The sequence below is a fragment of the Chiloscyllium plagiosum genome, chromosome 11 (assembly GCF_004010195.1).
Source record: "Chiloscyllium plagiosum isolate BGI_BamShark_2017 chromosome 11, ASM401019v2, whole genome shotgun sequence".
In the NCBI taxonomy this organism is placed as follows: Eukaryota; Metazoa; Chordata; class Chondrichthyes; order Orectolobiformes; family Hemiscylliidae; genus Chiloscyllium; species Chiloscyllium plagiosum.
Window position 1 is genome coordinate 36,425,560 of NC_057720.1, and position 13,545 is coordinate 36,439,104.

General features: G+C 40.6%; 1 protein-coding gene across 7 annotated transcripts in view; it reads left to right on the top strand.

Annotated features, from left to right (window-relative positions):
• The window catches only part of zte38 (zebrafish testis-expressed 38), a 63,031-nt gene that overhangs the window by 16,302 nt on the left and 33,184 nt on the right, over window positions 1-13,545 (top strand). For all 7 annotated transcript variants that reach the window (XM_043699093.1, XM_043699089.1, XM_043699087.1 and 4 more), the window contains exons 3-6: window positions 497-641; window positions 4,214-4,277; window positions 9,559-9,595; window positions 9,848-9,868. In XM_043699093.1, coding sequence (XP_043555028.1) covers window positions 497-641; window positions 4,214-4,277; window positions 9,559-9,595; window positions 9,848-9,868 — 267 coding nt within the window. The remainder of the gene's footprint in view (window positions 1-496; window positions 642-4,213; window positions 4,278-9,558; window positions 9,596-9,847; window positions 9,869-13,545) is intronic.

Consider the following 13,545-nt stretch of genomic DNA (forward strand, 5'->3'; position numbering starts at 1 on the left):
CCACCCCACTCCAGCCTATCACCCTCACCTTGACCTCCCTCCACCTATCGCATTTCCAAAGCCCCTCCCCCAAGTCCCTCCTCCCTACCTTTTATCTTAGCCTGCTGGACACACTTTCCTCATTCCTGAAGAAGGGCTTATGCCCGAAACGTCGATTCTCCTGTTCCTTGGATGCTGCCTGACCTGCGCTTTTCCAGCAACACATTTTCAGCTCTGATCTCCAGCATCTGCAGTCCTCACTTTCTCCTCGAAAACTGGGAATGCCCTCAAGTTTAAATCTAGTTTGCAATGGAGAAGAAGCATCCTCAAACCCCTTAAGCTGGAATGAATTATTGTTGTCTGACAAAGAAGGACCTCTATAGAGACATATTTTGCTTCAACTTCTGGTTCTTCCACTTTCTTTTTGTCTGGGAACACAATTTCTGGGCTTTTGTAAATATTAAGCTGATAGCAAGGTGTATTTTTCCACTAATGTATGCTTTTTTTGTGCTTCTAGTGGAATGCAATATTTCCAAATGATGTAACAACACAACACCAATCCCTTGTTTTCATTAAGAGAATGATGGCTGTGGGAGTATCATGCATTACATATCTACGTGGGATATTTCCTGAAGATGCCTATAGAACACGATACTTAGAAGGTACACACATTCCTGATTTATAATAATACTTTGTTAACCCTGAGACGTTACACCAAAGCAATGATCCAATTATATAGACTACAACACTTAAGTATGTAAGACATATTTGAAGGTGTTGATTCAAAGAACATGGAACCAAAATAGAAATGTTCCAAATGTTACTTGGAGATATAACTTGCTAAATCAAAGTAAAGTAGAGGTTCTCTAAAGTTACTTGCAGGATTAAAGATATTTCTTAAAGTTATAGTGAATAGTAAAATAATATTCAACAGAGTTTGTTTACTTGACTGCTTGTTTGCTTATAGTGTTAACAAAGTTACCAATGGATATATTTCAAGCCAATGAATCGGCATAAATGTAAAATTCTATTAAATTGCTCAGATAATGTGTCCTATTTAATTTGTGATATTCATGTTACATTTTCCTGTAGAATATCTACATTACTTTATTGCTGCTTTATTGGCATCTCCATAATGTGACTACTCTATCGTTGCCCTGCTTCCAATGATCCCAAAAGAATTGATTCATTGAAGTCAAAAGAAGGGTGCCATTTCTTTGTTCCTATTTTCCTCCCAATGCATATTCTACCTGAGACACCTTTTATGGTTATTCGTACGTGCATTTGCAGAACATAGAGTATTTTTTATTTTATTTATTGTCACATGTATTTTGCTATAAAATATAGTGAAAAATGTTGTACAAGGATGCCAGTCTCTGGTGTCATTTAAAAACATCAAAAAGTAAACCAAAACATAGAATATAAAAGCAGAAAATCAAAGAAATAAAGTTCAATGTTGTGGTTCTGTTCGCCGAGCTGGGAATTTGTGTTGCAGACGTTTCGTCCTCTGTCTAGGTGACATCCTCAGTGTTTGGGAGCCTCCTGTGAAGCGCTTCTGTGATCTTTCCTCCGGCATTTGTAGTGGTTTGAATCTGCCGCTTCCGGTTGTCAGTTCCAGCTGTCCGTTGCAGTGGTTGGTATATTGGGTCCAGGTCAATGTGCTTATTGATTTGAATCTGTGGATGAGTGCCATGCCTCTAGGAATTCCCTGGCTGTTCTCTGTTTGGCTTGTCCTATAATAGTAGTGTCCCAGTCGAATTCATGTTGCTTGTCATCTGCGCGTGTGTGGCTCCTAAGGATAGCTGGTTGTGTCGTTTCGTGGCTAGTTCGTGTTCATGGATGCGGATCGTTAGCTGTCTTCCTGTTTGTCCTATGTAGTGTTTTGTGCAGTCCTTGCATGGAATTTTGTACACTACATTGGTTTTGCTCATGCTGGGTATCGGGTCCTTTGTTCTGGTGAGTTGTTGGCTGAGAGTGGCTGTTGGTTTGTGTGCTGTTATGAGTCCTAGTGGTCGCAGTAGTCTGGCTGTTAGTTCAGAAATGCTCTTGATGTATGGTAGTGTGGCTAGTTCTTTGGGTTGCGGCATGTCCTCGTTCCGTTGTCTTTCCCTTAGGCATCTGTTGATGAAATTGCGCGGGTATCCGTTTTTGGCGAATACATTGTATAGATGTTCTTCTTCCTCTTTTTGCAGTTCTGGTGTACTGCAGTGTGTTGTGGCCCTTTTGAATAGTCACCAGAACGAAGGACCCGATACCCAGCATGAGCAAAACCAATGTAGTGTACAAAATCCCACGCAAGGACTGCACAAAACACTACATAGGACAAACAGGAAGACCGCTAACGATCCCCATCCATGAACACCAGCTAGCCACGAAACAACACGACCAGCTATCCTTAGTAGCCACACACGCAGATGACAAGCAACATGAATTCGATTTGGGACAACACTACTATTATAGGACAAGCCAAACAGAGAACAGCCAGGGAATTCCTAGAGGCATGGCACTCATCCACAGATTCAATCAATAAGCACATCGACCTGGACCCAATATACCGACCACTGCAACGGACAGCTGGAACTGACAACCGGAAGCGGCAGATTCAAACCATAAAAAATGCCAGAGGAAAGATCACAGAAGCGCTTCACAGGAGGCTCCCAAGCACTGAGGATGTCACCTAGACAGGGGACGAAACGTCTGCAACACAAATTCCCAGAACCATAACAACGAGCACCCGAGCGACAAATCTTTTCACAAACTTTGAAAAATAAAGTTCAACTTTACAGCACTTCGGGTTAAGTGCTGTCATAAGCCTGGAGCAGTCTGCCACAAGTTCCCTCACCGCACCGCCACAACAAGAGCCCCAATCTTTGGGCACCATCTTGCTTTCATCATTGCCACCACCATGCATTGTTGCTGGACCTTGGGAATGCAACCACTGCCACTGCAATTGGGTCTCGTTTTGGACCCAAACTCGCCTCTGCCACTGCCTCAGTGAATCTGCGCTGGATGCAGATGCTGCAGGGAACCAAACTCGCGTCTGCTGTAGCAGCCATGAATCGGCGCTGGGTGAACCTTGTCAATGCAGAAGCCACTGGGAACCCAAGCTCGCTGCCGATGCCATTGCTACAAATGACCTCTTCACAAGTGGTAAGGGTAAAGAAGAAAAAAAATGAGAAAAGAGAAATAGTGATGGAGGCTGGTACAATTACAATATTTAAAAGTCATTTGGGTGAGTACATGAGTAAGAAGGGTTTCAAGAGATATCAACCAAATGCTGGCAAATGGGACTACATAACTTAGGATATCTTGTCAGCATGGATGAGTTGGACCAAAGGGTCTGTTTCTGTACTGTACAAATTTATGACCCTAAATGGAAGAAAAGAGGAGCCCTAATCTGCTGCCATCTCGGAGTGTAGAAATGTTAATTTCATTCCAGTGAACATCTGAAAAGTTTGCACTCGGTTTTCTATGACTAACATCACGGCAGATCAAGGACAAACCAATAAAGACTCAACTTTTACAATGCTCATGTGAATCAAGTTCACTTTTCCATCAAAACTACATTGACTCCTGGTCTCAGAATGCATCAAATTCAAAATTCTCAGCCTTGTGTAATAAACTCTTGATGGCCTTGACCCTTCACATGTTTTCTCCCCAACTCTACAACATCTTTCAAAATTCTCTATTGTTCCAAATATGAATTATTGTACATTTTGGGGTCTTTTCATCTCACTATTGTGCCTTCTCGTGTCATGCCCCTTTGTTCTCCATTACCTCTGTTTCTCCTCTGCCTGTTCCTCCTTTGAAATTACTTTGACTAAATTTTTGTCTTCCATTCGAATGCTTTCTTCTTTAACTCGCCTTGCATTTTTGACTAGGAGAAAGTGAGGACTGCAAATGCCGGAGATCAGAGTCAAAAAGTGTGGCGTTGGAAAAGCACAGCAGATCAGGTAGCATCTGAGAAGCAGGAGAATCAACCCTTCAAACTTAAGCTCTTCATCATAAGCTCTCCTCCTTTTCTGATTACAATAGTAGCTAAGGTCATCGATTACATTGCAATAATGGCTACTTGGCTCCTATAAATTATTGAGATTTATTCACAGCATAATAATTCAAAAGGTTTTTGAATGCAGTAAATAAAAGTATGATTAATTAAATTTGGGTTTTATATTTTTATTTTGCACACACCTGAAAATTCTACACATTTTAATTATTGTGTAATGTTTTTCAGGCATGTGTGTAAAGATTCTGCGTGAGGACAGTCGTTTTCCTGGAGCATCTAAAGTCGTAAAGTGGTCAGCACACCGTCTTTTACTTAAATGACATTAGAGTAAACATATGGTTAAATGATTTTTGTAAATCTAAATTAGTTAAATTATCTTTTAACACTTCAATTGCTTGTTCAGTATTAAACTCTATTAATTTGTTGTGAAACTTTGGACTATATTTTATTGTCCAGCCTCCTTCCAACTGTGCAAGGCCAGCAGTGCATCAGGATCATTACAGTTTGAGTGGTGAGCTTTTCAGAGGCCTTTTAATTATGCCACATATTAATATTCCGCAAGTTTCCCAATGGATTATGATGCATGGACATGATGATTTCTTCCCTTACCCTTTTAAAGCTTCACTGGACTTGGAAGGATCAATATAGAATTCTACAACTGTCAAGATAACACCTGTCAATTGGCTGGTTCTATGTCAATAGAGGAAATCTTTAACCAGCCGCTGAGTTCTCTGATACATCACTAGACATTGTGCTGCAGGCTCAGCAGGAATGTTCTGTAATCAGCACACAGTATGAAGTAGCCTGCCTCAGAAATCACGAACGCAGATCTAGGAGTGACAGAAGATATCAATAGTAATAATGACTACAATGTTCTGTTCCTGCATATGGTCTTGCACTAAATTCTTCAGCTCTGAAAGGTCAGTGACATGGCAGATTCAACTTGGCAAATCCCTTCTATCTGACCTCTGGACTTACCCGACACAACATTCTTCACATCAACACATCTTGCAGGTGAACCTGTCCATTTTTATCAATAACGTGGAGTGCTGCTGTGGACTGCAGTGACAAGGTCAGAAGTCACACGACACAAGGTTATAATCCAACAGGTCTATTTGAAATCACAAGCTGATGAAGAAGCAATGCTCCAAAAGCTTGTGGTTTCAAATAAATGTGTTGGACTGTATGCTGGTGTTGTGACTTGTGACCATTTTTATCAAGACATCTGCTCACATCCCAATTTGACAACCCTCCAATGACACTCTTTGCCGTGTCATAACTAACCAGCTCAGTAACCAGAAGGTGGGTAGGGGCGGGCTGCCTTAGAGTGGTCGGAAGGTGGGAGGGATGGGGGCTTGCTGGGTCTGTATTGTCTGCACTTTGTATGTAACAGTATTGTCTAATGTACAAATGTCATTGTCACTGTCTTGCCATAAGTGGAACTGGGATTTGAGGTTTGTCCTCATCTCCCTGTAAAATGGTTGAATGGTAGGGTTTGGGGCCTAGCTTTGCTGCTCCTCTCCCTTGTAACATTGCTGTCTCTTATGTAAGCTGTAAATGTTTTTTGTAAACTGTTTGTCTGTAATTTGTTTAATAAAATATAAATATAACCAGAAAAAAAAATAAAAAAATAAACAGGAAAAAAAAAACTAACCAGCTCAGTGACCCTTCACAAATGTTGCCCTTCTATCCTCTCAACACATTAATGTTTTTCACACTTATGACATGTTTCTTTCTTTCCTTGCAGAAAAAGCGTACAAAAAAAGGTACCCAATCAGTCATCACAATCTTGACTGCTATGTAGGCTCTTAGACTGAAGATCAGCAGAATTTCACACACAATCTTTGGTGTTGAAAGAATCGGTCTCCTAGCTACCTGTTGATAGAATGAGCTATCGGACAGCTACATAAGATAAATCACTCATGCTAATTTAGTGTTAGCACAATGGAAAAAGATAATTTCATAATGAGAAAACTAAGAACCCCCTCACCTTCCATATAAGTTCTAAATAATGGGTGGCATTTAATGTATTAAAAGTGAATGGGACCAAGTATTGAAGCATGGAACAGCAATAGGTGATTTTCAGTGGAGACATGCCAAGTTTTGTTCAGCAGGAGACAGGTGCTGACCCTCTGATTATTGATGAACAAGGCTGTCCTGTGACATCAACAGAAAATTTGTGATGTTATGACAGCATTTTCAGAGCTATTTTACACACTTGGAGATAAATCAGAAAGGTTCAGTCTTACCACAAATGCTCTGATGTCACAGGCCTTTGCATTGATTTCTAAATCCATTGAAGCAGTAGCCAAATTAATGAAATTTCAAATGCTTCAGGCACCTTCATTCATGCTGGCCTTGACTGATGGCCTTTGCCCTCATTATACCAACTTAAAATGGACAACCACCTTGCATTAGCCATTCAGTACTTTACTGAAGCGCTGTTCATCTCTTGATTAGCAAGAAAATGTAGGTGGGTCCTGAGAATTAAGACAGAGAAAAGAAATATGGAAGTAGGAATTTTGCTGAAAGTGCACTGAGTCTTCCTATTTTGATTTAGCCCTAAGTCAAGGTATCTCAAGCTGACTCCTGGTGCAATTTTTATTGGTCCAGTCTGACCTTGCATTATAGGTATAGTTGAGTAATCTTTGACAGGCTCCTGGAGGACTCAAAACATAAGGCTATAAGCATCTCCACAGTCAGCAGGAGAATGAGCAAGAGGCTTCAAACTCTACTGAAGCTGCTGTAGGAGCACCAGTTTGAAGTAATAGGAAAAGGAAGAGAAATGACTTGTAGGAGCGCAAGGATTTCACTTGGCTATTTAACAATATATTAAATGCCGTAGTCTGTTATCCTTCCCATTGTTTGCTGTGTCAGTGAGAGGGATATGAGACTGCTTTGAATTGGAATAGGTGAGTAAGCACAATTCATTCAGCATTGGTATATCAAATGTTCGCTCTGCCTCATATTTGTTTTATAACTGTTTGAGATGTGGACAACAATGGCAAGACAAACATTTATTGCCTACACCTGATGGCATTGTGACAATAGTGGTGAGTCAACATATTGAACTGCTACAGTCCATGTGTGAAGGTGCACTCTGTGATGCTAGTGAGGGTATTTCCAGGATTTTAATCTAGCAACAATGAAGAGACACGAACTTAAGGGATCTTCTAGGTGGTAGTGTTCTTACGTGCCTGTTGCCCTTGTTCTATGAGATGATAGTGGTAGAGGGATTAGAAGGTGGAATCAAAGGAAGTTGCTGCAATCCCTATTTTTTTAAATGGCACGTACGGTTGTTGCTATATGCCTGTACTGCTGGGAGTGAGAGTTATAAGGTGGTCAAAAGTGTTCCAATGAAAAAGGTTGCTTTGTCCTGGAAGGTGGGAAACTTCTTGGTATTTGTTGGAGCTGCATTCCTCCTCTGCAAGTTAAGATAGTTGACAGGCTTTACGAGTGCGAGTTAGCTAAATGTGCCTGAATTTGTTTGTCCCAAGTAACCTTCTAATTATCTTTTTTCTGCTGCTCAGATTCCAAGGTCTCTGCATGACAGCGGTTTTCAGAAGTGCAAGCCAATGTGTTAGCATGCCAATTGAATTGCATGGAACCTCCAACCAGTGTGTGACCACACAGGTTAGAGGGAGCATCTGGTCCCAGGTATCCTTAGCAACTAAGGAAGAAACCAAAAGTAGCCTCAATACATCAGACTTCTCCCGCTCTTTCTGTTGCATCTTGTCGTCCTCCTCGAAAAATGCAGTTTGCTCCTTCTATAGTTCCAATCCTTCCTACTGTGCTAAATTGTGCAATGCAGAAAAACATGAAAAGTCTGGACATACATTTCAGTTACCTAGATAAATCTGGGGATGCCTACATTATGCACCAGTAAGTATCTCCAGCATCTGGTGATGTGCACAATGACCATTCTTGTGCCTTTGGTAGTATATTTCATGGGTGACTATGATAAGATGCTCAAACTTTAAAGACATTTTATTTATCTCTTGCCTCAAGGAGCCATTCACTGACCCTACTAGGAGGTGAAAAAGCATGTGCAAGACGTAACTGGTGAAGAATAAAGACATCACAACAGAATCTTGTGGATCTTGTTCAAACTTCCAATTTGTCTGCCCCAAGGAGCCATAGTTTGTTGAGGAGAAGGAAGCTACTGGTGCTGTGACTACTGGTGCTGATCTTTGATGCTCATCAGAGATCTGAAATAGAACTGTATAAGCATCTCTGCTGCAAAGGCTGACAGCCATGAAGAGCAAATCAAAGGTTTAAAAACTCAAAAATAGTAAAAACAAAAAGCTCTGAACAAGTGAAAACACTCTCAGAAATTGTGTTGTGGGCAAAGCCTTTCACTTAGGCAGAGCAACAGCTGTCATATCTCAGTATTTAAAGATATTCTTGCATGTCAATTGTTCTGGCTTGTCAAACCTATTGTATTCTTGACTTGATGAACCCAACAATTTGCAGGAGGATGAAGAAACACACACACTGACAATTAACGATAGAATCCAGAATTCAAATTGCACTGATTTATTTCAACTTCTATTAATAACATTATTATCAGTTCTGTATGTTAAAATCTATTGTCACATGTATATAAAAATACAATGAAAAGTGTATTTTCACATGTTGTACACAGTGTCATCACATTCCGGCGCCAGCTTGAAACACTAAATTATTTCAAGTTTCACTGAGTAATGGCTTCCAACACTATATAATTTTAAGCTAAATGCTGGAGTCAGGTTCCTGCTAGCTTCCCAATAAATTCTAATTCCGAGAAATAAATGTATTTGAGTCTCAGTGATGCTGTGGACAGAATTTAATGGCCCACATCCTCTTGGTATTTATTTTTGGAAACAGGATATATAGCCCAAGGGGTATGTCTGGGACTTGCGGAAGTTCTTTCTCATTGACCTCAGTGGACTTATCCAGGAAGTTTGAACTTCAAATGGACAATTCTTCTGTCCTTCAGGACCCAGTGAAAAAAGCCTCTGATTTCTTGTAACTATAATTGAACCCCCAAACATTCACAGTGACCCGACTTGACTACCCCCACCATCTGACTAGTCCCACCACATCCCCAACATGACAATCGCTTCCAAACAACCCAAAAGACATTCACCCGTCTCACCAACCTGCCATTCTGGGTGCTTCCCTGCTCTAGTAGCATATCCAACTGCTACCCAACCCACCTCTTCCCTCACTTGCCTGCCACCATACCACTTAACTCACCACCTATCCACCCTACCAGCCTGCTCATTTATTCATCCATTTAAACTTGCATTGTGGCAGCTGGTGCCATAAAAAGGAGTAAGGTTTGTCTTCAACTCTAGGCTGTGAGGAAGCTCACCTATTAAAAAATTTACTCAGCAAATCTTAAGATGCCAAATAAGAAAGCCAGGCCAGAAATGTAGAGCTGAGATGTGGTGCAAAAGCAGGAATCAAACTGTGATGACTGCTTTGCAAAACAAAATCATTGAGTCAGAGATGAATTCTCCATATTACATGAAATGTTGATCTCCATTCACTTTGCTGGCTATGGTTATTTCAATCTTATTTTCTTCCAGGATGATGGGATGCTTTGATGCTTTGGAAAAAAAATTTGTAAGTTAATTTTGCTTAGATCCAAAATTCTTTTAACATACCATTATGTAACGTCAGAATGTGTATTTTCGTTATTTCAAGTACACTATTTTAAATATTCTAAGTGTCATTAACAAATATAAACTTATCTATTTCATTTCAATTCTTGAAGATTCATTTAAATGTATCAAATTTCCATGCATATAAATTATTTGTTTTTTAGATTGTTAAAAACAAACTTATAAGTTTTTCTGTTTTCTTTTGCATTGATAGTTACGAACAATAATCCTGGGAGTAAGTACAATCTTTTTTTAAAAAAATGCATTCGTTATTAAGATTTTGAAATGAGAAATGCATTCAGATCTATGAGTGTCTTGATATTTGGTATGAGGTTCAGCGAGACATAACAGATACCATAATGGCATTATTCTTCTGCAGCTACAAATAAATTTGGGGCAAGTGACTGAGGTGTCAGTTGAGGAGCACCTTTGGGGTCAGTGATCATAATTCCATAAGTTTTAAGATGGTTATAGAAAAGGATGGACCTGATTTAAAAGTTGAAGTTCTAAATTGGAGTAAGGCAAATTTTGATGGCATTAAACAAGAACTTTTAATAGTTGATTGGGAGAGGCTATTAGCAGGTAACTGGACAGCTGGAAGGGCTTCAAAAATGAGACAATAAGAGTCCAAAGGCAGTATGTTCCTGTCAGTGTGAGAGGCAAGGCTCGTGGTTGTTGGGAATACTAGATGACTAGAGAAATTGATGCTATGGTCAAGGAAGAAGGAGGCATATGGCAGGTATTGACAGCTGGGTCTTGAGTGAATCCCTCAAGGAATACAATGGCAGTAGAAGTGTATTTAAGAGGGAAATTGGGACGGCTAAAAGAGGATATGAGGTAGTTTTTGCAAATAGGGTTAAGGAGAATCCAAAGAGAGATCTATAAATTCATTAAGGGCAAAAAGGTAATGAGGGAGAAAATAGGGCCCCTTAAAGATCAATAAAGGCATCTGTGTGGAAGAGAAGGAGACGGGTGAGATACTAAATGAGTATTTCACATCAGTGTTCACTGTGGAGAAGGATATGGAAGTTAGAGAACTTGAAGAAATGATTAGTGGTGTTTGAAAAGTGTCTATATTACAGAGAAGGAGGTGTAAAATCAATGGGACCTGATCAGGTGTATCCCAGAATCTTTTAGGAAGCTAGGAAAGATATTGCTGGGTCCATGCTGAAATATTGTATCATTGATAGCCATGGGTGAGGTGCCAAAAGAATGAAGGCTTGTTAATGTGGTACCATTATTTAATAAAGGTGGCAAGGAATAGTCAGGGAACTATAGACCAATAAGCCTGAAGTCAGTGGTAGATGAGTTGTTGGAAGGGATTCTGAGGGATAGGATTTACATGTATTTGGAGAGACAAGGACTGATTAGAGATAGTCTCAGTCTCATTAGCTTAATCAAATTTTTAAAGAAATGACAAAGAAGATTGAAGATGGCAGAACTATAGACATTGTCTATATGGACCAGCAAGGTGTTCAACAAGGTTCCGTATGGTAGACTGATTAGTAAGTTTAGATCACATGGCATCCAGGGAGAGCTAGCCATTTGGATATAAAATTGGCTAAAAGGTTGGATGGAGTGTGATGGTGGAGAATTGTTTTTCAGACTAGAGACCTGGGACCAGCGGTGTTTTGCAATGATTGGTGCTGAATCCACTGCTTTTTTCCATTTACATAAACGATTTGGATGTGAATATAGGAGGAATGGTTTGTAATTTTGCAAATGACACCAAAATTGGTGTATTGGACTTTCAAGCCTGTTATCTCAAAGTACAACAGAAACTTGATCAGATGAGGTGAGGAGTTTAATTTAGATATAAAACACTTTTGAGAGGGTGCAGAGAAGGTTTACGAGGATGTTGCCTGGTATGGAATATGCTAGCTATGAAGAGAGGTTGAATAGGTTAGGTTTATTTTCACTAGAAAAAAGGAGATTGAGGAGGGACCTGATTGAGGTTTACAAAATCATGAAGGGTATAGACAGGGTGGATAGAGACAAGCTTTTTCCCAGGGTGAAGGATTCAATAATGAGAGGTCATGCTTTCAAGGTGAGAGGTGAAAAGTTTAAGGGGGATGCACACGGCAAGTACTTCACACAGAGGGTGGTGGGCATTTGGAACGCATTGCCAGCAGAGGTGGTAGAGACAGGCACAGTAGATGCATTTAAAATGCATCTGGACAGATGCATGAGTAGGTGGGGAGCAGAGAGATACAAATGCTTAGGAATTGACCAACAGGTTTAGACAGTACATTTGGATTGGCTAAGGCTTGGAGGGCCGAAGGGCCTGTTCCTGGGCTGTAAATTTTCTTTTCTAAATAAATGCGAGGTGCTACTATTTGGAAAAGAAAATCAGGGTAGGACTTACTTAATGGTAGGGTCCTGGGGAGTGATGCCTAAAAAAGAGACCTTGGAATGCAGGTTCTTAGTTCTTTGAAGGTGGAGTTGCAGGTAGATAGGTAGTGAAAAAGGTGTTTGTTATGCTTGCCTTTATTGGTCAGTGCATTGAGTTTCAAGTATAGTATGAGTATGTCATGCTTTGGAATAAACGTGTGTTCAGTTTTGGCCTCCCTGCTTTTCGGAGTGCATCTGGGAAAATTAACAAACAGTGAATTTCACAACTAATCTTGGAGGAACCGGTTTGGGGCGAAGTTCACAACACAGAATCAGAGGGGCGGCACGGTGGCACAGTGGTTAGCAATATTGCTTCACAGTGCCAGAGATCGGGGTTCAATTCCCGCCTCAGGTGAATTGACTGTGTGGAATTTGCACATTCTCCCCGTGTCTGCGTGGGTTTCCTCCGGGTGCTCCGGTTTCGCTCCCACAGTCCAAAAATGTGCAGATTACATGATTTGGCTAGTGTTAGGTGAAGGGTAAATGTAGAGGAATGGATCTGGGTGGGTTGCGCTTCATCGGGTTGGTGTGGACTTGTTGGGCTGAAGGGCCTGTTTCCACACTGTAAGTAAGTAAGTAACCTAAAACAAGATAAGTTCATTGTTGTTTTAAGTCTGTCCAAGAGAAAGGCTGTATTAGTGTGTACAGTGGGTTCTTTCTTGATTATATGTTTTTGGAGATAAGTCTCTTGATTAAACTTAAAATGTAAGCCATAGCTCTTAATTTAACCTGTGGCAGTGTTTTGTAGAGGAATAAGACGGTGTTATTTTCTGGGTCTGTAGATTGTGAAGGAGCAAAAATGGCTTTTGCAGTGATACGTACTTCTTGTCAGATGTGGGAGTTTAAAGAGAGTTTAAGGGTTACTGCGGATTATATCTGCCATAAATGCTATTGGATGCAAATCTTTCCAGATCGAGTGGATCAGTTGAAGAGACAGTTAGAAGCGATGAGCAATTTGCAACAGCAACAGTATATGATGGATGGCAGTTTTAGGAAAGGGGGAACGTCTCAGATACAGTCACATAGATGGGTTAACTCCAGGAAGGGTAAGAGAGGTCAGCACCTAAGGCAGGAGTCTTTTGTGGATATACCCATTTCAAACAGGTATGCTATTTTGGAAAATGTAGGGGGTGATGGATTCTCAGAGGAACATAGCACAAACAGACAAGTTTCTGGCATTGAGACTGGCTCTAATACAACGAGGGGTATGTCGGCATCCAAGAGATCAATTGTGTTAGGGGATTCTGTAGTCTGTAGTACAGACAGACGTTTCTGTGGCCAGCAGAGAAAAAGCAGAATGGTGTGTTTCCCTGATGCCAGGATCAAGGATGTCTCAGAGAGGGTGCAGAATGTTCTCACGGGGGAGAGGAGCCAGCAAGAGGTCATTGTCCACATTGGAACCAACGATATAGGAAAGGAAAAGGTTGAGATCCTGAAGGGAGATTACAGAGAGTTAGGCAGAAATTTAAAAAGGAGGTCCTGAAGGGTAGTAATATCTGGATTACTCCCAGTGCTACGAGC